We start from the raw sequence: 23,973 nt of genomic DNA on the forward strand, positions 1-23,973 counted from the left end.
TATAAACTAGCGGGTTAAGAAAAGTCGATTTGAAATATCTGTTGTGGAAGAGTTCAGCAGCCGGGGAGGGACAAACACAGCCTGTGAGGGTAGCAGTGAGCGCCCCCCTGGGGTTGGACACCCTGGAGGAGCATCACCATTCTGCAGGGCTGCATTCAGGTTTGCAGCAGCCTGCCCTGCAGCAGGGCTGCAGACGCGGGGTACAGTCAGGACTGGGCGCTTTGTTAGGTCAGGAGGACAAAGGGACAAGAGAGGAAGGGAGTTGAGGTAAGGAGCCATGGCACTGGGTAGGTGGGGAAGGGAAGGGTGTCAAGCCAGAAGGGGGCTGACCAAACCCAAACACCCACTGCCATGGATTCGATTTCAAATCACAGTGATCCCCTAGGACAGAGCAGAAGTGTTCCTTTGAGTTTCTGAGACTGAGAATTTTTACAGGACCCAAAAGCCCCATCTTCCTACTAATCGCTACTGGTGAATTCAAACTGCTGGTCCTGCAGTGAACAGCCCCACACTCAATTCATGACATCACAAGAGCTCCCAAGGGGCTGACCAAGGAAATAAGAGGGAAGACCAAAACGTTCTAGGTCTCGATTAAACGGAAGATAAGTGAGGGACACAACGGGGCATGAGAAGACTGAAAGCTGATGCCCTGCTAGAGAGGGGGCAGGGAGCTGAAAGCGGGGTGGGGGGCGGGCTCACACTCTTAGAGAGTGGAGCAGGGACATCATTGCTGAACACAGCTCGGGATGGAGAAGACTTGACTGAAGCTGGTTTCAAAGTCACAAGATTTTCATCAAAACTATTTGTCCTGAGAGTCGATGCTTAGACGCTGCTTCGCACCCCTAGGTTTCGTGGCCCACGCGGTTCTCTATACCTGGACCGCGGCAGGGTCTGCACTGGGCTAAGTGCTTCCACTCAGCACAGCTCTCTCCTCCCCCAGCCCAGTGGTTCTCAACCTTCCTCAGGCCGCGCCCCTGTCACACAGTTCCTCATGTGGGTGACCCCCAATCATAACATTATTTTCACTGCTACTTCATAGCCATAATTTTGCTGTTATGAATCGTCATGTAAATATCTGACATGCAGGATGTATTTTCATTTTTACAAATTGAACATAATGAAAGCATGGTGATGAATCACAAAAACAATATGTAATTCTATATTGTGAATATTTATTTCTAATGACAAATAAATGATATTTTGTCTTGAAGCATGGTGTAGCATGGGTAGGTGTTCACGATGGGTACTCGTATGTGGGCGTATCTGCATGTGGGCGGGCCCGCCTGGAGACTGAGAGAGAGCGGTGTCTTGGTTCCTAAGACCATCGGAAAGAGGTGTTTTCCAATGGTCTTAGGCGACCCCTGTGAAAGGGTCTTTCAACCCCTAAGGGGTTGCGACCCACAGGTTGCGAAACGCAGCTCCAGACTATGTTCACTCGAAGCCCCTGTGGCATAGCGGCTTACACATGTGGGAAAGGTCAGGGGTTTGAATCCACCAAGTGCACTGTGGGAGAAAGATGTCAGGCAGTCTGCTCCACTAAAGATGTACACCCTTGGAAACCAGGGAAATAAATGAAATGAAAGGGGGAAAAAATAAGGGATTTGTTCTCATTTTCTTCACCTATTTAAAAAAAAAAAACCCTTACTGTAAGTAAGTCAATTCTGATTCATAGTGGCCCTCTTGGGTCAGGGTAGAACTGCCCAATGTGAGTTTCGGAGACTGAGTGTTTACAGTAGAAAGCCTCATCTTTCTTCCATACAACATTTGGTAGTTTTGAACTGCTGATCCTGTGGTTTGCGGCATAACACATAACCCACTAATGTGAAGTGTATACATGTTCCAGAAACTTAAGGAATAACCATCTATACTTTAAGTGTTTGAGTGCTCTTTTGGCAAGAATATTGACCTAAATTTACTTTAAAATCATTTTTGTTTCATGTTACTTGATGTAATCCTTGGCTATCAAAATAATATTTCAAAGAATAATAAAATATAGAAGATCCGCAGTTACTTGTATTGTCTTTCATACACTGATGTGTAACGAAAGTCTATTACATTTTCTGGAATTTCTGTGAAGTTTCAAAAAAGAGTCCCCAAAGTTTCTAACTTATGCCTTATTGAACCAAATATTGATGACTCTTCCAAATCAATGCACCACTACATATTTGAGATGCAGGAAAGATCAAATGGACAGAAGAGATGTTACAAAAAAATCAAACAATGGGATTTTTCTAAAGGTGAACAAAGTACTTTTATCATCTGTTTTAAAAGTTTTGGTTTTTAAAAATGTCTTTCTGAGTCCACAGAATCCCTAGTCTCCAAGTGTTCACTGTCTTTGCTGTTCACAGGTGTCTTTGTCAGCTTGGGAATCTGGTCAGATATCATCCCTTTCAATGAAGGTGCCTGTTGATGATTTTAAAAATGAGTTTTCATACAAGGGGGTACCGAAAAAAAACCTGGAATTTTTTTCCTCCAGAGCTATGCATTTAAATTTTTCTTACAAGACAACCTTATCACCTTCGAAGTACTCTCTGTTACACTTAATATATTTTTGTCAAATCTGCAATTCTATTCTTGGAAACATTTTTCAAACCCATCTGTTTGGATGGCTGATAGCACCTCACTCAGTTTTTTCTTCACCTCTTCTACATTATCAAATCATGGTCCTTTCATGTCCCTCTTCATTCATGGAAACAAAAAGGAGTCCATGGAGTGAGGTCAGGTAAGAAAGCTTGATGAACAGTCTGACGTGGTGGAAGGAACTCCAAATGTTCTATCAGCCTCACATCACATCTGGGTTTTGATGGGTACCACTTGTATTTGGGGGGGGGGGGCAAGAACTCTAAGCAGAATTAATTCACTGTAATGGGTTGTTGGTTTTGTTTTTTTTCTCAAAAAGGCAACATATATGTATCAAACTCTTGGTATGGTTAAATTATTTAAGTAGCATGTTCAGACACCTTAGTACCTGCAATACTGTCAAATGGATTGGCAGCCCAATTTCTGGCTCAGTAATCTTCCTTCTAAAACTACATGGAAGGCATGTCCAGTTTAATGTTATTATTTAAGCATGAGTTTAAACAAAATTTTTCTAAGCCCATAAAACAGGCTGTCTTATATCATTCATAAAGCCTAATGTGACAATGACTTGTAGGTAAAATAAGTACTCTAAAAAAATCAGACAAAATAAATAATTCCTACTGTCTGATTAATATTTTTAACAAATAAAAATGCTATAATTAAAAACATTATTGTGTTTCTTCACTTGGCAACCTAAGAGGCCTATTTTAATTTTCATTTAGTTAATTCTTTTAAATAACAAGTCTTAAGAAATTATTATTTTTTAAATAAGAAAGTACACCCCTCCCCCAACCCCCAAGGGGGACGAATAACAGAAATGTGGGTGAAGGCAGACAAAGGACGATGTGAGATACGAAATAACAATAATAATATATAATTGATCAAGGATTCACTAGGATGGGAGGGTGGAGGAGGGAAGAATAAAAAGAGCTGATACTAAGGACTCAAGTAGAAAGAAAATGTTTTGGAAATGTTGATGGCAACATATGTACAAGTGTGCTTAATACAACTGAATGATAGATTGTTATCAGATTTGTAAGATTCCCCCAATAAAATGATTAATAAAAAGAAAATAAGAGTTCAAATATATCTTTTAATTACACTTAGCCTACTAAAGTGGAATCTAAAAATGAACTCATTAAAATTAAAAAAAACTACATCTCTATTGAAATTGATGCATTGATTTCAACCAAACAATAGTATTTTGGAGAAAAAAAGGATAAATTACAATGAGGTTATAAATGAGAATGATTTTCTTCATAACTTATTAATTTATTGCCAAATAGCCTAAGCTATTTTCCATTTTAACTGAAAAACACTTCATTATGAATTAAACATATTATCAGGAAAAAATGCCTTCTATTCACAATATAATTCTCAAAGAGTCTCATAGCAGAAGGTCAAAGGAAAGATTTCTTCCAATAAAATGGATTTTTTAGAATCTAAGCTGACTTATGGGAAGATATAATCTTATAAGGTCACATGGAGAAAAGATCCCATCTTCAAACACCAATCCGATGGTAACTTTAATAACACAACTGATGTATTATAAAAGATAGTCATGTGTCCCTAAGAATAACCAGAATCAAGTCTTTACAGTATTAAAAATATATACTTAATTCTTAAGGTTTCTCACTCCTCCAGGGAAGCAATGAGACCCCAGATTCAGAATGTCAAATAATCCAAAAGCTATTGCAGTGTGCTTGGTTTTATGCAAATAAATATATTTTACAGCATAAAACTATTCTTTGGTATACTTATAGTAATCGAATCTTCCTAGTTTCTTTTTACTGCAGTTAATACTAAGATCACTGGAGCAGTGACTGTCAGTAAGCAAGTCACACCGAGAGCAGGAGAGAGAGTATGGAAAGGAGAGATCATTGACGTAACAAATTCTCCACTGGGAGAGGGAAGATGAGATGCTTTTAAGAGTATCCTAGCAAATGTAAAGATGAGAATCCTTTGGTTAAAGCGTAACTGTCTTCTTTTTTTATCCATAAAATCTGTGAGGCCTAAATAAGATTCCGAAGCAAGGGACTGATTGCATAGTAGTTTTCTCCCTGATGGAACACTATTCATCTGTTGACACAATGGATAAAACAGGAGGTTACAATTTATACCACCGGCACAGGTTTGCTATTGACGATAAGGTATATTTTTCTTTCCACTGCTCGGTATTTGATTTTCATGTGTAGTCACATGTTTGTCTAACCTGCAATCAAAAGGCAAATAACAGAAACCTGAAATTCTTTTGGAACACCCATTTGACGTGCCTCATAAAATTCATGAATGTATTTCTCTTCAATGCAAGCTCATGCATGTATTTGTCTTTAGTGCAAGAGAGAGAGAGATAGAGAGAGAGAGAAAGGAAACCAAACAAAAACAAACCCAAGCAATGTGGAAGGCACAGACCTTCCTTCCATCCACATCTACAACTCCTATTTTGAGTTTGCAGGCCACCTGCAGCATCTGAGTATTGTTGCTAAATAAATTACTATTGGTGTCAACTTAAACAGATGATTTAAAATGTGCAATGGATAGTGGGGAAAAGGGCAAAATTAGCAACAAATCTACCATTCCCAAATATTTATCTTTCTGGGTCTTGCTCATGAAAATGTGCCCTTCTAGCTCGTTTGCATAAACACCCATGCCTGGATCTCTTCAATCCACCGAGAGGATGGGCAAGCAGAGAAGTTAAGCTACTGAAAGGTGCAGTACTGTACTTAGTTCACTCAACATTCTTAGAGCAAGTGGGCATTGAGCATCTATTATGTGGCCTGTGCGCAAAAGAGAGTCAGTGGCCATTTAGAGAATGCAAAAAAACTCACTGCCATGGAGTGGATTCCTGCTCATAGCGACCCTATAGGGCTGCCACTGTGGGTTTCTGAGGGTGTATATTTTAACAAGAATAGAAAGCCTTTTTCTCCTGGGGGGCACTGGTAGATTCCCACTGCTGACCTTGGAGTTAGCAGCCCAGCTTATACCCCACTACGCCACCGGGGCTTCAACTTATAGAACTAAAAAACAAACAACCGAAAAGCACCAAACTCATTCCCATCGAGTTGATGTCCACTCATAGTGGCCCTGTAGGACTGTGTAGATCTGTCTCTTTAAGTTTCCAAAAACTCAAAGAGAAAGACCACTTTTTCTCCTGTGGATCGGCTGGTGGTTTCGAACTCCTGACCTTGCAGCTAACAGCCCAGCTTGTAACCATGACACCACCGGGGCTCCAACTTAGAGAGCAGTAGGAGCTAAATCTTTTCAAGTTTAGAAATAACTAGCAGACATCAGTAATATAGTGGGTGGCATAAGAACTCATTGTTGGCTCGATTCCAACTTACAGGACAGAGTAGAACTTTTCCATAGGATTTCCAAGGCTGTCAACCTTTACGGAACAGGAGGGTCACATCTTTCTCCCACAGGGCAGCTGATGGGTTCAAAACACCAACCTTTTTTGGTTAGCAAATATCACCATCACCATATCTAAGAGGACTAAAAACATCTTCATCTCTAATGACTTCACATAATATCCTCCTTTTCTCGAATTTCATAAAAATGTACTCCCACTCCAGGTGGAAAGCCTACCTCGGTTAATTCTGGTTCACTAATGCAAATCAAGAAGAGAATTGCTTCTGCTCTAAAATGTCAGCTACAAAGTATTAACTTCCACTGTGCTAAAAGGAAATGCCCACAGTATTAGTCGTGATTTAAAACCACTAAGTAAAATTGGGGAAATGTTTAAAAGCCTTCAGAATGGAAAAAGCACAACATAATCATACCATTTCCATTAGAATTAAGATTTATCCATCAACTAACTAGTGTTATTCAAGGTTAAGAACAATTCATTTTATTATATCCCATGAACTTACAAGGACCCCTAGCTGCACAGTGGCACAGTTATGGCGGAGCTGCTATCTGCAAAGGTCAGTGGTTCAAACTTAACAGCTGCTTCCTGGGAGAAAGAGAGGCTCCCATAAAGATTCATGGTCTGTAAAACCCTGCAGGGTTGTACCGGTCTGTCTGTCTGTCTTAGAGGGTCACTATGAGTCAAAGCCGATTGGATGGCAGTGAGTCTTGGGTATACAAAATTATACCCGAATATCTATTTTTAAAACACACTGAACTTGGCTTTGTAGGAACCAGCACCATTCACTCTACACTGCATGACCGGTTCGTGTTGCAACAAATAGCTTGTAGAACTGGAGGCGAGGTCCAGTTGAGGTGCAGCCTAGTTTAAAATAACCCAAATTTAAAGGTAGCAGTGGGTTCTGCTTGAAATGTTTAAAAATACAGGACCTCAGCACTGGCTTTTCACTCGATCGTGGCAGTGTATTTTACATTCAGTAGTAACGGTGCCGTGTAAGAGGACAGTCCTGCCTATCATCCTCCAAGGCACCAGCCAAAGGTACTGGCGTCCCACGAAGCCCCTTTTCACATGGAATTTCAAAGAGGCTGCTTAACTCTAATCCAGAAGATGCTAAAAGTCTCGAATGCCAACTCCAGACATCCTGCTAAGTGAAACTCGCAGGGGAAGGAGGGTATGAAACGGCTTCCTTCGGCGACACGAGCCAATGAAACGGTACCGCGGTTGCAGACTAAAACGTTACTCTGCAGAGGCCTGGAGGCGAGTTTGATATTTCCAGTTATCCCGCCTGCGCTCTATTTTTGTGGCTCTGGAAAGCCGTGAGTCCAGACGAACCGCGATCTGCAATGTTATTTGTGTTTTTTAAAGGGAAAGCTACGCCAAGTCTTGCGATAGTTAGACATCATCACCGAGGGCGCGCTCCAGAGAGGTAAAATCGCGGCAGGAGGCAGATTTAGCAATCTCAATGTTTTATAAGTTTTTGTAATTGAGGAAACTTTTCATAATCTGACATTTGTTAAAAACCACTTATTAGAAATTATGCAGCACAGTGGCTGTGGAAATATGAGCTAGCTTCACAATTATAAAGTCAGCCTGTGGAGCCCTCCTCTATTGTATATAGTGGCATAAACCCCACGGCGGCCTATCAGCTAACTGGCAGGCAGGGGGCTGCTCTATTCAAAGTGAGAGATACAAGCTGCAGGGCAAAAACCTGGCAGCTCCCATCTGACCCCACAATCCCCTACTGGTGACAGCTCCAAGCTCCATGGCAAATTAGGGCTTCTCATATTACAATTGGAGAAGACAGATTCCATTAGCAGTATCTGAAATTGAGTGGAGAGCTGTACTGTTATCAGACTTGACTCATAAGCACTGCTATTAATCAGAGCTATGATAGCATTTATATATTTCAAGCTATCTGCTGCCGCTGTGATATTCTGCTACAAAGGGTTGATGGGACTTAGGGAAGTGAACAATAGAGCTTTCTGGGAAAAGCAGAGTAAATCAAGAAAGTCTATGACTTCCGCACATTCTGAAGGGATTGCGGTTTACATAAATTTTCTCCCAATTGGAGATTGAGCTCTTCCTCATCTTACACATGGGATTTAGTTGTCACTCAATGGTAACAGCTGTGAAAAGGTGAAGCGGCCCACCGCTCAGAATATTGCCTTCGCTTTTAAAGCAATTAACCCATGAACAGGAGGATACCTGGTGATATCAAAGGGATTAGGCCAGGCAGTGCATTATTAACATTTCCTTGAACTAATTCTAACTCTGACTAGCTGTCAGAAAGGACGCTACAGTCTTTAAAAAAACCAAAAAAAAGAGTTTGTGCCCCGCTTTTCCCCCCTTCCAAATGAAGCGCCGCTATTTCAGCCTAATATGTCCCTCCACTTAGAAGAAAATGCAAATGAGCCAAGCTCTTAATGTGCTTAAACCAGTCCGAGTCAATGCAATTTTAAGACGAGTACGAGAGAAATATATGATCAATTAACCAGGGATCAAGACAGATATTCTCCTGAATGGAAATTAATGCTCCAGTATTTGCCATTCTTCTTCAGCTACAAAAAAAAAAAAAAGCAACTTGGTGACAATTTGTTCCTTATGCATAGTTACTTTTGAAATTAGGAAGCGCCTCATCTTATTCTCTATGGCAATAATCTGAAAGACCCTTTAAGCTGGAAAATCCAAATGTCCCTTAAGCAGGAGACTGCATTCTTTAAGGTACGGCATTTGATTCTCCACTGAATGGACCTTCAGCAGAAGCAGAGGAATAGCTGGCAGACTGCACAGAATCAAGTGTTCGGTTTCCAAAAGTTTAACCAAACTAATTCTCAGCAGCAACATAATGCTTACAAACATAGAGTCCTGAAGAACAGGAAAAAACAAGACAAAAACCACAAAACAATCTGCCAAGAGATAACCATCTAGAACTGAAATTGACCTTTCAGTTTCTTTTGTAAGCAGGCATAGTTTCCAGATACCTTTAATGACTGTTGACATTCACGTATTCTAGGTCACCTGCTTGACAGGAAAAGATCTGGTCTCTCACTAGTACAATCGTCCCGGTGCTTGAAAGCTGCTCATGTAATGGCACTTTTTAGGGTGGGGGGGAAGTATTTGATCGACTGCTTATTTAGTGCTCAAGGCTTTAAATCTGATGGTCTTTAAAATGAGCTTGGAATTTGTATTAAAAAAACAAACAACAACATAGGTTTGTTTTGGTTTTTTTGGCTGTTGGATTTTTTTTTTTCCAGTTTACACAATGCCTGACAAAACTGCTGAGTGAATTCTATCCTTCCATTTGGTCTGTAATTGTCTGAAAAGGCTCTCCTGACTCCCATGTGGAGGGCATACTTCTTGGGCTGTAACTACCACAAGAAATGATACTAGCTATGTCCTCTTTTGAGATCACAGGCAATTTAAATTTTCCCAGAGGCACATCATTTTTATGCGATGCTGTCAGTGTAGGCCACTCTGTTTCAGTGGCACCAGAACACATGAAATGGGAACAGGAAGACATTTAATGGCAGTGGCTTCCTATATTTAGTTAGTTTGTTTTTTTCTGTATTTAGTATTTAAGACCTATTTAGATGCTCCTTAGGAAATAATGGTACACTTCAAATAGTGTTAAATGGTGCCCAGAATGGTGATCCAGGCTACCTTGATTTTTTGCAAATCAGTTTTGTGGATTTCAAATAGGACATCATCATACTTTAAATATCATCCTAGGATGAAATTTTAAGGAGTCCAAAGGAGAAAATCCTTGTTTCTAGAAGTCACTGCCTCTGTGATGTACACAGTCCTAACTACACAGATGTACACATGAATAAAATGAATACTATTTCATATAAGTGAAATCAGATGAAATGCCCTAAAATATTGCTTAAGGAGCGCTGGTGGGGCAGTGGTGAACTACTGGACCACACGTGGAAAGGTGGGTGGAAAGGTGGGCGGTTCAAACCTGCCGGCTGCTCTGTGGAGAAAGACATGGCAGTCTGCTTCCGGACGGTTTCTGCTGGAAACTATGGGGCAGATCGACTCTGTCTATTGTTGCTATGAGTTAAAATCAACTGTGTTGCGATGGGTTTGGGAAGGGGAATATAATGTTTAAATGCTTATAAAGGCTTAAAAAAACAAAGACTCCCCGGAAGGGGAAAACTCATCAACGACTCCCTGGAGAAACAACGGTCACACTCGTACTACTTTAACTTCAATAGACTACCACAGGCAGAGTGCTTTCTGGGCGCTGCTTTCTCCTCGCATGCTTTCCGCATCGAGCAAAACACATCTAGATGCAGTCTTGGGAACCATCAGGAAAGACTGACCCAAAAGGCAGTGTTAATGACATCGTACAGCTTTTAGAAGCAAGGGAAAAGATGCACGAAAAGCAAAAATTACACAGTAATTGGAAACAACAAATAAATTGTTCTTTCAATCTAAGTCATGTTTACTGTGGGGGGGGGGAGAAAAAAAAACCAACAGAGCTTTTTATATCAACACATTTAAACAGAAATTTGCTTTTGAAATACAATCTTTGTTTAAAAGGTACAGAAGGTCTTTATGTCAACCCCAAGAGCTAAATATAGTGAATGCTATGTGAACAATTACCTGAAAAAAAAACTTAAATCTGTTAAAAGAATTAATTTACCGCACACCAGTCAGCACTAATCCTACGTGTACTGTAATGTTCTTTTAAGTGACTGGGGGGTGGGGTGGAGAGTGGAGAGGGGAGAGAATAAAACTGTTTCCTGGACCAACACCCTTCAATACTCAAGAACGACATGGAATTATGATTTTGTCTGTAAACGAATAAAGTAGTGGGATGTGCCCTAAACAAATGCTGGTAAAGGAGTGGGCCTGTAAAGGAGTACATTAACAGTACAAGGGAGCTGGGAAGACGCGGTCACTGTAATGGCCCAGCAGAACTGTGTCCTGCTGCTGGGTTTACGTTCACAGAAGAAAGGTTTTAAAGGTTAAGTTCAGGTCATACAACAAATGAAATTGTAACAAGCCAGCTGACATTGTATAATGTCTTCTTCCGCTCAATCAATAGGCTACTGTTAGTCCTATTACCATAGAGATGGCTTGCTCCTTTCTGAAGGGTGTCTATTGTTTGACAAAACAGATTTGCCACTTGAACTAGGTTGTTCCCAAAGGACATGTACCTTGTCAATTATTTGTATTCAAAATAATGAAGTATTTTCACATTCAAATGTATGTAAGAGATGATATCGTTAGATTCCTTTTCTGGAAAGGAAAAAAAAAGCACAAATTTTTACTTCCAAAGTACTCTAATACTAAAGCCACTCAAATATCCAGTTTTATCAAATTAAGAGTTCCGATTAAAGCACAACTCAGTAAGAAAACACACACATATAAATATATATAAATATACATATATATCATTAAAACTATCTTAAAAGAAAAGGGTTGCAGGCTAGGATGTTAATCTAAAATCCATTATCTACTATAAAAATTCAAGTAGAAATGTTATCAGCACTTAATATGTTGAAAAACATGAAAAGGTTTTAGAAGACGAAACGCTATTTATATGTACACTAGCTACTTATATGTACTGGATTAACATTAAAATATATTTTATATAAAGGATCCTCTAAAATATAGTTATGGACATTAAGTATTTATCAAAATATTAGTTTTCTTAATATGTCTCTATTCTTAAAATATCTTAGGAAAATTCATAACACATCCATTAAATACAGAACAGGAAAGTTCTAAATTTCAGCCTAGATGTTTTAAAATAAAATTAGATCAGTTTTTTCCTAGAGGAGATACTGACAGAATTTTAATTATGAAAGATTCAGAAAGAAGAACTCGAACAAAGGTTATTCAAACCACTTTGCTAAAAAGAAAGCATTCATAAAAAAAATAAAATAAAAAAAGCATTCATAACATTAATCAGTACAGAAAGAGATCTTGTTTTAAATAGCTCATGCTTAATTAAAGGTTTAGCCATCACGCAGAATCGGTAGGACTGAAATAGAAATAAATTAAATAATATAGACAAACATTTGGCAAATTATTAAAACTTAGAATATTAGAATCTGAAAGCTTTCAACAAAGAGGTTTAAAAGCAAATTTTAGAATCAAAATAATGTCAGCATTTATCATTCCATGTATAATACAAGGAAATTTAGAAACAATTTAGCTAAAGGACAGTGCTATGCCTCTAACAATAATAAAAATATTAGTCTCCAAATATTTAATTTGAAATTACGCCTGTACAAATTGTAATATATTTACAAGCAAAACTATTTGTTTTTATAATATAATCAGGAACAGTGTTTTTAAGAAGTACCTTCGTTTTTCCTCTGTACCAAAACAGAATTTGCATTTTTCACTATAATCCTTTTAGGCACATATTCAACTAAGTTATGAATGTGGGAAACAGAGAAAGGTCAAAGACAAATGAGTTTACCAACAACCTAAACTAAGGACTGAGTTTTAAAAAGCATCCTGAAAAAAACTTCCATCCATGAAGTGTGAGGGCTCTAATTTGCCCACCTTCCTTAGAACCATAATGGAACAAAATGAAACATTACTAAAGGCACATCCCAAATTGATTTCCTCAGCTAATAGTTTCATATATATATATATATATATCTGTCAATGTTCAGACTACAAATATAATTAGGTATTACCACCAGACCTGATAGGCACCTGTCCATCAACAATACTGTGATTAATTAAATGATATCTCCCATTTACCCAAAAGATGAACTTCATATTGTTAAACTGAACTGGCCTATCTGCATCTTCATAAAATGACAACCCTCATTAGTTCTGCCTACCCAGAGAATTGTGATAATGAGCTGGTGACACCTCCACTCCATGACGTGAAGCGGAACCAACTGCATGCAATCATTGGTGAGGGGAAACGCAGATGAACAAGATGCATAAGAAATCACGGCAAACTTGAGAACGTGAAATCCTAGGAGGTAGCCCAAACCCAGCAACAACTGTATGAGTATCGGTAGCCTATTTTGTAATCTGGGGGTGGGGGTGGGAATTAAATTTAACTTCCTTGGGCCAGAAGAACACTGCATCTCCAATTAGGCAAGATTAATTTGGGGTGACCCATAACTTTACCTGAAAACGGTGAAAAAGAGGAAGGCTGCAGCGACTGCTCCGAACAGGCCACAGAGAAGATTGACCCTGTAGGCAACGGAGCCAGAAGGAAACAGGATAATGGCCAGTTTTGCCATCAGTGTGAACAAAGGGTAGCCAGGAGGATGGGCAACCTTCGGAAAAATGAGCAAGAGTTAGAAAATTTTCATCTGGGGAAGGAGAAGTTACACTGGCTTTATTTGAAAAGTAACTGCTCCTCAGACAAGTCTAACAATTAAGCACCAATGGCTGAATGTTTGAATAGTGGTTTCCCATTGTAATCCCCTTGTGCCAATACAAACAAATATTTTCTTTAGTAGATTTGGCAGCTTCTATCACATGGTGCATTACCTAGAGAAAGGATGACATAGTTCATTGTCAGGTCGTACGCCATTCGTTCTCTGGGCTCACAGTACATTAGGGTCATTGAAAAGGCTGTGGGGAGGGAAAGCAGGTTCTGAAACATCCTCTTCACTGGAAAGTTAAAAGACCACACTGCTATCGGATTACCATAGCTCACAATCCTAAGGTCTTGCCTAAGGGGATCACACACCATAATAAAGTTTATTAAATAATAAACTTATTGAAAGCGTTAACCCGATTTACTTTATTCTCCACAGCTTATACAAAATTTGGGGTGATAATAAGCCAGCTACTGTATATATAGTAGAAAGCTTTGCTTTATAATTTCGTTTAATTGGATTTAGAACTTAGGGTAAATTGTCACATACTGTACTTATAAGTTAGTAAAAACTGGGGTTTGAAAAATAAATTAATCTACTTTACTCCATGCTTAATTAAACTTTCTTAATTCCTAAAACTGTTAATGAGAGCATTGACTAAACAATAAAACGAATACTTACTCCGAGCTCAGAGGCGGCGGTGATCAGTTCCCCTGTGAAAAAATAATGTAAAACCAATAATTACTGTTAGAAAATGACACTCCTCCAAAGTTTTCAAAATCCAAATGCTTGCATTGGGGTTTTGCATTAATTGGACTGGAAAAAACTGTAACTCTATAGAGATTTAACAGCATGGAACAGTGAAAGGACATGCTCTCCCGTAGATCTTACTGAACGAACTATCTTTGATAGTTCCTCACTGGCCGATGGAAATAAGGGCAAATTTTCGTTCAAGAAATGCTCATTCTCCATCCTGGGAGAGTGGCATTCCCTTGAAAATCTATAGTTACTGCTTCAAAGTATAGAACATCCCTCAAGGATTCCATTTTAAGCTAAGGAAAGGGTGCAGGCACGTACGTGTACGTACTCAGAGTAAGATGTGCCACACTAGTGACCTTGGCATTGCATAGCTTCTCCATATTAACTAGGCTGGACATAGCGGAATACATTCCAGGTTGTTTTGTTATGCTCTGCCATAACACAGTTTTCCTTTTCCAAATCAATAAACCATTATATTATTACACAGCCCTCCTTCTTAGTTGCTCATCAACATTAGACACTCACTCACTGTCCATGTTAGGCCCCGTTTGAAGTATCCAGGGCCCAGCCATTGTTTCTGGGACACTGTCATGTGCACGCGCCGTAGGAAATCAATCAATATTAACTGACAAATGATTTATGAAAGCTACTATTTGGAAAAGAAATGTGCTAACGCTCATTTTCTTCCTTTCAACAGAGAGCAATACTCTTCAATTCTACCGGCCCAAACATAGCTTAGACCTCCCCCTTCTTACGACTTAGGCTACAGCAGTAAACTAGATTGATATTTGGCCTGCATTCATTTTCATATCAAAATCGCTTATTACATACCTTGACACCCTATCTCCACCCCAGACCCTCTCAGCCCCCACCCCACAAAGGAAAAACAAAACACTTTTTAAAGGTAGTTATTTTTTTCCCTAGGCTAATAGTTCCTGATGTCTGTCCTCCATTTGATGAAGGAGGTCCCCGGTGCCATCCAGGGGGGTAGGCCCCCTCCTCTCAAATCTGAGGACCCACTCCCTGCTCTGCGGGGCGTTGCCCCTCTTTTGCAGGTTTTCTCTCTGGAATAGTTTCCTCTGCACTCTTGCCTGTCCTTCAAGGGCTAGTTCAATTGCCATTTGCTCGGTGACACTTTTCCTCACCCCACCAGCTCCCACCTCGCCTTCCTCGGCCCGCACGCAGCATTCATCACCTCGTGCGCCTAATCCAGAATCTGGCTCAAGCATTGATTCAGACTGCTGTACGTGCGGGCTAATTAGTTTCTTCCCTCTCTCACCGCCCCCTTCCTCCCCTGGCCGCACATAAAGAACCAATTCAAGCCCTGCACACACGAGGACTTCGGGGAAGGTCGTGGGCAGCTTGGAGGAGCAACATCACAGCAGTTCCCAGGCCCTCTTGCAGTGCGCGGTGGACAAAAACCAGCCCATTGTCAGCCGTCCCATTGCGACCCAGAGGTGCAGAACTGCGAGTGCCCCCGGTGTTCGCGTTGCTGTGTGGACTCAGCTCCAGCTAGACCGCCTCACAGAGCCCAACTGCTGCGTGGCGTCCCCCAGGCTGCGATTCACCCCGGAGCAGATCTCCAGGCCTTTGCTCCTATGAAACCACGGGTGGGTTTGAGCCACCCGCCTGCCTGGTTAGCTGCCAAGCACTTAAAGCGTTGTGTCACTAGTGCACCTAGAAAATCCTTCAGGGTACACAATGACAGATATTGCTCATTAAGGTCAAGTGCCTAAGAAGATATATTTTAATCTTTTACGTATATTCTGGAGAACTCATGTTTCTGAAGTCAAGAAAACATATGGGCTAAAGGTATTATTTATATGTTATTTACTTTTAACACTAGGTTTCCATGCATCATTTTGACGCATTTTGATTTCCTCAAAAAAACCCTGCAGAAACCATTTACATTTACCTCCTAGCATTTATATTGACTTTTAGCCATCGGACGAAACAAATATATATCCAGATTCATTTTCTTTAAGCCTTCTAATCTCAAATCCTCGGCGTGGCATACCTATCTCTACGGATATTCGTTAGTTTGATGTGAATGTAAACTATTAATCCCAGGAGATTGGTTTCTTTCAGGAGCATTACCTCACTAATAAATAGAAACGTATGTCAATAAGTTCTTAGAAAGTAACACCAAATATAAAAACACACAATGCCATGAGATTGTCATATGGACCCACCCTTAAGATACATTGAACTCAATATCTCAAATGTATGTTATATATATGTATATATTTTTTAAGATTTTATTAGGGGCTCTTACAGCTCTTATAACAATCCATACATCAATTATATCAAGCATATTTGTACAGATGTTGCCATCATTCTTTTCTAAACATTTACTTTCTATTTGAGCCCTTGGTATCAGCTCTTTTATATAGTATCACATTTTCATTTATATGTTGATAGCATAATATTTTAAATTACTGTATATACTCGAATATAAGCTGACCCAAATATCAGCCGAGGCACCTAATTTTACCACAAAACTGGATTAAAAATGTGCTGAAAAACTTGACTTATATTTGAGTATATACTAAGGTGACCAGATTTTAACATTGGTAAAGCGGGACACCATTGATAAAACTCATATCCTGGCGAAATAGCCACATGGCAGCCAAAAACCTTATACCCTAGCTTGTAACACATTCTTTCAAAAAATCAGGACTTTTTTAAAACGCCGCAAGACATGGGAAAAATTGTTAAAAATCAGAACTGTCCGGCCCAAATTGGGACGTCTGGTCACCTTCGTATATATGGCAAGTTGTTTTTTTAAAGACCATGTGTGGTTTCGTTCATGTGTCCATTTGATGCATGCCCGTAGATGGGCAATATGTTTGTAAACCTAGTGTTAAAAGGTATCATTTGTTATTTTTAGAAGAAATTCTAAATGTCTGAAAAATGTTTAAAAGGGTGTTGATTTCTAACTACTGTAAAAGGTGAGTGTGCTCTTAGCAGTTTTAGCTCAAACAAGAAAAACAAACTCACTGCCAAGGAGGGAAGTTCAGCTCTAGAGACCCTCTAGGGCAGGGGAGACCTGCCCGGTGAGTTCCTGAGCCATCAGTCTTTGTGGGAGCAGAAAGGAGGAGGAGCTGGTGTATTTGGGTGGTTAGCAGCCCAAGACATAAGCCACTAAGCCACCAGGGCTCCTTAGCTTTAGCCCAGGATGGGAGGGTGGTTTTAAAACTCACTTCCACTAACACAAGTCTCACTCACTGGGACCCTGTAAGACAGAGAACTGCCCTATAGTTGATATAGCCATAAACCTTACTGGAAACAGACTGTGTTTTGATCAACTGACCTTGGTGGCACCCCAGAGAAACTTGCTCGGTTAACCTCTACTGTGGCAGGGTGGTTCTGCGGTGGGCCACACCTTTCTTGTGAGGAACGGCTATCTTTGGCTAGCAGCTGGGGTTCAAGTTGCTGTGCCACCAGGGCCCTCCCTTCCGGACTGGTCCAGAGCTGACGTAATGTCTTTGGTCTCAAGGCAAGCTCTTATCTTTCTACAGTGCTCTGAAGCACACCTGTTGCTGTGGAGTTGGTTCTGACTTTGCAGCAAATCCGTTAAGATAGGGTTGCCCCGGGTCTCCAAGGCTGTAAGCTTTAAGGAAGTAAGAGATTGTCACGTCTTCCTCCTGCCAAGCAAGTGGCTGAAGGATTCAAGCCACTAACTTTCTGGTAGTAAGGTGCTTTAACTGTGGTGCCACAAGGTCCCCATGCTATGAAGTACATGTACATTATCAATTCCAGTGACTATCCATGATCCTCTATTTACTGGAGCCCAGGTGGTGCTAGTGGGTTGAGTGCTAGACTGCTAACCACAAGGTTGGCAGTTAAAACTCAACATCTGCTTAAAGGAATAAATAAGACTGCTCCTATAGAGATTTACAGCCCTGAAAACCATCTAGTTTTTATGAATTGGAATCTACTCGACAGCAGTTGGTTTGTGTTTGTGGCTTTTGGTTTTTTAATTATTGAGACATATACTTAACATTGAGACACTGAATACATGATACTAACATTAATATACCATTTTCTCTAGCTTCTTTCCACTCAAAAAGTCAACATGCTGTTGGTCTTTTCTGGAGTTGTTAGGAAAGAGAGAAGTCTAGAATGTAACGTTCTCCCTTCATCAACTATTACAAAATGTTCTGCTACTCAAAGCCTGTAAACGTATCCTTGATAAAGAGCTGATGGGAAATGCTGCTGTCGGCATTTATAAAGGGTAATGATGATAAAAGAGGAAATGAGCAGCAGTTACTCTCACTGGGCCTCTGGGTTTCTGCCTTTCCCAACCCTTCACCCCAAGGTCTCCTCAGAGTTCTCGATCTGCATCCCAAGTACCTGCTTGCTTTTTCAAAGTGAGGATTCCTTGACCACCCAACCCAAACCTACCCAAACCAATGAGCCCCTCAGCTTCCAAGACAGCTCTGAAGATGAAGTACAAGCAAGCTTGAGAACCACTGCTTTGTGGCAAGTTGTCAACAGAAGCTTAGCAGCTAAACAGGAGCATCGGTTCTCTTTATGTTATACATTGTCTTTTAACTACCCATTAACTACTGGACTCTGGCTCATAGTGACTTGAAACAGGGTTCCCCAGTCTGTAAATCTTTGCAGGAGTAGTCAGCCTCATCTTTCTCATCTGAGCAGCGGGGTGGGTTAGCAGCCCAATGCCTAATCCACTGTGTCACCGGGGCTCCTTCTCACTGCTAAGACAACCATCTTCAGGCTGTACAAACAACTCTGTAAGTCATCCCGAGCCTCGCTTCTTTTTACACATGGAATACATGTAGTGCAAAAATAAGTTTACCAAGGCCACACAATGTGATGGATTTAAAGAGAACTTAAGACTTATAAGGAAGAAAAAGAATGCATGCTTTTATACTGATTTTGTAATGGGTTCTGTTTATTGATAGAAAATATTTCCATAAACACAAACATTCAAGGAGTACATTCAAGTATTATGCAGACATACAAAAAATTTACAATGATATGCCTATGCAGATTTTCCATGCTACCATATACTTAAAAGCAATTTATCATTTTCAAAAAATGAAAAATATTAGAAGTAACCACTGATTCCGTTTCAAACTGAAGAAATTAGAACACCTAAAAAGTTTGGAAACTCAAGGTAAGGATGAAACTTTATTGTGTGTGTGTGGGTAAATACAGTATTACCAGAGGCAAAGAAGCAATCTAAGACTTTAGATGAACTTCAAAGATCACCATGTATGTATGTGATGTCAAATTTAACAAAACACTTCATGAAATTCTTTGACAAACCAAACTCAAACTCGCTACCATCAACTCAATGCCAACTCATGGTGACCCTACAGGACAGGGTGGGCCTGGCTCAGTGATCTTTCACGACCGTAAGAGTAGAAAGCTCTGTCTTTCTCCTGAGGAGCAGCTGGTGGTTTCGAAGTGCTGACCTTGTGGTTTGCAGCCCACCGTATAACCACTATGCCACATTAGAGGTTAAAAAGATCAAGTTTCTCTGGGGGGCCATCAAGGACAATTGACAAACACAGTCCACAAAGCCAATGCTCTACATTCGGTGAGCAGCACCTGGGGTCTTAAAAGTGACTGGCCATGTACTGGGCAACTAACTACTGCCTTCTCCCTGTCGGGAACAAAGATTGATGTAAATCAGAGATGCAAGGAAACCAGTGGCCCAAAGGATCAGCAGACTGCACCCTAGGTTCCCTAACCTATTTGTCCTTCCGGCCCCTTTCAGAGGAGAAAACTACTCAGACCACAATCCAGGAGAGTGTAAGCATCTGCTTTTGCAGCCCTCTTGGATCATTCCAGGGCCCCCAGGAGGGAACACTGGGTTGGAACCTTGAAAAACTAGTCTGAACCTGAACCCTAGTCTCTACAACCAGAACAACTAGATGGTACCCGGCTTTAATGGCTAACCACTGTAAAAGGTTTTATAGTAGGCAGTCCAGGGTAGAGGAGCAGGAAAATGTGGAACGCAACTCAAAACAGTAAGAAAGACCAGGCTTACTGATCCAATAGGCTACTACCCAAGACTACTGCAGTCTTTAGACACCCTTAAAACCTGGGACAGAGCTCACCCGAAGCCAACTTTCAGCTAAATCATATGTGGGCCTATAGGAGGAACAATAACCCTAAGGAGTTAAGAATTCCTTAAGACAAGCAGCCACAGGAGATCAAGAGGGCACATCCCAAAGGGACAAAGCTCAGAAGGCAGGAGGGGCAGAAGAGGAGGAGGAATGGAACCAGCAACCCCAGGGAAGAAGGGCCCCAGTGCTATTCCACTGCAGGGACTGCCATCGGAGTCTCAAAACAAAATGTGAACTGCTAAAAGGAAGACCAACTGGCGCTGAAAGCTTCCACCCAAACCACAATCAGAAGGTCTTCTTCAGAACGAATGGTTTAAAGTTAATCTGTGTGTGTCCCGTCCCCACCCCCACCCCCCACCCCCGCCGCCCCCGAAGTGCTGGACTTATTAGCTGGATGACTTTGTGCATAGTGTAGCGTCTACTCCTCTTTCAAAGGTACTAAGGTACCTGCTTTGTATGGTTGCTGGGAGGATTAAATAAGGCAATCCATATAAAGCACCTGAAACAGTGCCTGGCACATTGCAAGTATCCAATAAGTGGCATTGTGGTTATGCACTCCTATGCTGCTTACCGAAGGTCAGCAGTTCAAAACCACAGCTGCCGCTATGTGGGAGAAAGGTGAGGCTGTTTACTCCCTCAGAGTTAGTCCCAGAAATCCACGGGGCCGTTGGACCCTGTCCCATAAGGTCACTAGGAGTCAGGATGGGCTCAGTGTCCGTGAGTGTGGGTTATTTTGGTTTGCTATGGCTATTCCTCACCTCACTGTCAAATTTCTGGCCCAAGCATTCAAAGAAAAGTGACCGTCCATCCTTTTGTGAAAGATACAGTGCTACCTAATCTCTGAGTACCATGAGCTTTACAACTAGAAAGTTATTTCTATTGTTTAATATAAACCTCCGCAAACACCATAATTCAAAGGCAGACTTTCTTTGGTCTTCCTTATTCCCTGTTCATCTTTCGCATGAGGCAACTGAAAGTCAAAGAAGAGTAACTATTCCAGAGTGTCCGAACTGGCTGGGGGGCAGGGGGTGGGGGCACTGGGCTGAAAGCAGCACAAGCACAGTGATCCTCAGAAAGGAAGAGAGTGAGGCTTCACTTCACTGACTTCGGATGTGTTAACGGAGGGCCCGGCCCCTGCAGAAGGATACCATACTTGGTACAGGAGCCGCGAAGAGGAGGCAGACGCCCAGTGAGACTGTCTGACACAGAGCTCAGGCACAGCTATGGTTGTGATGATGGTACAGCACCGGGCTGTACTGTGTTCTTTTGTACATAGAGTTGTTATGAATCAGGACTTTATGGCGCCTAACAACAAAATGCACCTGGAAATATGTGTAAGGCCCTTCCCACGACACTAATGACCCGCTGCGCCGGTGCATCCAACAGACCCCAAGAGAAAGAGGAAGTTAGTGATGTGAAAATAGACCACCAAGGATCCTCAATGTGATGGCCCACCTCTTGTGTATTCCCCTCCCTTAAATGTGGCTGGATGTATCAACTCATGTCTAAGAATAAAATAAACGCAGAAGAAATGGGGTTGCAAAAGAACGGAGGCATCAGACTTAGGGAAGATGGCGGTCTCTCTGGGAGGAGCCAGACATCCTGGGAAAGGCCCACATGGCAAATAACTGATGTCATCAGTCAATGGCCACAAGATCCAGCTTGGAAGTAGATCTTTCCACATTGGGCCTTGAGAAGACTGCAGTCCAGTCCATACCATGATTAAAAAGCCTTTGGGAGACCCTGAGTCACAGCACCAAGCTCAGCCACCCCCAGATTCCCTACCCACAGAAACCGAGATTTAAAAAATGTTTGAATCTTTACATTTTGAGGTACTTTGCTTTGTAGCAAAAGACCCCTGGTGGCTCAGTGGGCTAAGCATCAGGCTGCTGACCTCATGGCAGACGGTTCAAACCCATCAGCTGATCCTTGGGAGAACGATGAGGCAGTCTGTTCCTACTGTGTCACTGAGCTGGACCTGACTTGATGGCAGTGGGTCTGGCTTGGGTTTGTAATGCAGCAGAGAAAAACTACTAACCATTACACTCTATTTCTTTCTCACTCTCACTAACTTGAGTTTACAGGGCTGGCAAAATTATTGGCCATGGTTAGGTGTGACTGCGTAAGTTAATTTGGCAGGCAAACAAAACCCAGAGCTCATTCACATCTCCATAGAAATCAATCAAGGATACATCGCAGCAATGGCCCGAGTCAAAACTAAAGCAGCTCGCTTTAAGCTTCATCTGCCCCCCTCCCACTCTCTGAGTGTGTGCATACTGTGGGCTACAGAGCTGCAGGGAGAAAGACCTTGTCATCTACTCTTGCAGAAATGTAGTCTCGAAACCCTCGGGAGCAGTTATTCCAAGGAGCAACTCTGCTCTGTCCTTTAGGGTAGCTGTGGAAGCCAGACCCCAAAACAAATCTCTCCTAAATTTCCGAGTGGCTGGTTCTCCTTGTTCAGGTTTCAAGTGAAATGTCACCTCAGCAGCCCATCCTGGTGTGCCATTCTGACCTGGCCATAACCCTTTCCTACGCTCAATCACATGTCCCTTCTTAATCCATGACTACATTTCCCCGTAAACAAGACATCCCCCGAAAATAAGACGTACTTACAGCTTTGCCTCTCACCGAAATATAAGGGATCCCCCGAAAATAAGACCTCCCTGAACATAAGGCCTCCCCGATAATAAGGCCCCTCGAAGCTACCGTAACTCTGGACTCTGGACTGTAGTAGCAAGCGCTGCTGTGCAGCTCAATGTTGGCCGCAGCACAACCAGAGCAGACAGGAAGTGCAAGTAAATTTACCATAGATTGTTGTAATGGAAATAATGGTATTAACAAGAAATTCTTGGTACTGTAGGTTTGTTTGTCTGGTATGCTGGTTTGTGATGACAACTACTACCGTACCGTATACAGGTAATAAATTTCCTTTTTTGTTGTTCAACAATAAATGTGTACCATATTCTTCTTCATGGAAACGTAAGATATTCCCTAAAAATAAGACCTAGTGCATCTTTGGGAGCCAAAATTAATATAAGGCACTGTCTTATTTTCGGGCAAACAGGGTAGTTACCGTGTCCTTGTTTACTCAGTAATGGTTGTGCTTAATCTCTCCCGCACACAACACTGTCCAGGAACCTTGTTCTGAGGACTACATTGTCTGAGTAATACAGTTTTGGAAAGCAAAAATTTAGGGTCGGAAAAATGACCTGAGGACGTGGAGAGGTCGTTAAGTCCACCAGGCGAAACCAAAGCCAGAGAGAGCTAAAGAAAACAGAGTGTCTTTAAACCAGGGTGTGGGGGTCAGAGAGTTGGCGCGGGACACAAGTGGGTGGATGGAGAGCCCGAGCTCAGATCTCGTGCGAAGGGGCCATGGTTGGAGGACCAGAGCCCCTCCTGAAGAGGCTGAGGGTCAGGCGCTGCCCTTGCCCGCTCCAGGAGCGGAGGAGAGGCGCAGGAAGCCGACTCCGAGAGTACTTTACCCGAGTCTCCCCCGGGCACCGACGGGGGCAGCGTGAGCGTGAACACGGTGGCCACGACGGCGAACACGGCGACGCTGCCCAGGAGGCCCCGGGAGTGCCGCGGCCCCGCCCGGGCTGCCCGCCCCGGAGCCGGGTCCCCGCCGTCTCCATGGAGCCCCATGGGCCGGTGAGGGGCAGGGAACGAGGAGACGGCGGTCCCCGAGGCCGCGGCGCAGCAGGAAGCTCCCCGGCCCAGACGCGAGCACCGTCGGCGGGGGGCCGCGGCGACTTCCGGGCCCAGCGGCGCCGGTCGGGCCGCAGCATCCTCCGCGAGGGCGTGGAGGAGGGAACGAGGCTGCGCAAGAAACAGCCCCGCAAGCTTTCCGGGAGCTCTC

At 42.1% G+C, this 23,973-nt stretch overlaps 1 protein-coding gene across 1 annotated transcript in view; it reads right to left on the reverse strand.

Annotated features, from left to right (window-relative positions):
- TMEM260 (transmembrane protein 260) overlaps positions 1 to 23,759 on the reverse strand; it is a 68,953-nt gene extending 45,194 nt beyond the window's left edge. The window contains exons 1-3 of the mRNA XM_004698983.3: positions 23,600 to 23,759; positions 13,939 to 13,970; positions 13,058 to 13,209 (exon numbers count right to left, since the gene is read on the reverse strand). Coding sequence (XP_004699040.3) covers positions 13,058 to 13,209; positions 13,939 to 13,970; positions 23,600 to 23,759 — 344 coding nt within the window. The remainder of the gene's footprint in view (positions 1 to 13,057; positions 13,210 to 13,938; positions 13,971 to 23,599) is intronic.
- Between the last annotated feature and the right edge of the window lie 214 nt (positions 23,760 to 23,973).

Source organism: Echinops telfairi, unplaced genomic scaffold (genome assembly GCF_000313985.2).
Source record: "Echinops telfairi isolate 266 unplaced genomic scaffold, ASM31398v2 ScPeMD7_18;HRSCAF=68, whole genome shotgun sequence".
Lineage (NCBI taxonomy): Eukaryota > Metazoa > Chordata > Mammalia > Afrosoricida > Tenrecidae > Echinops > Echinops telfairi.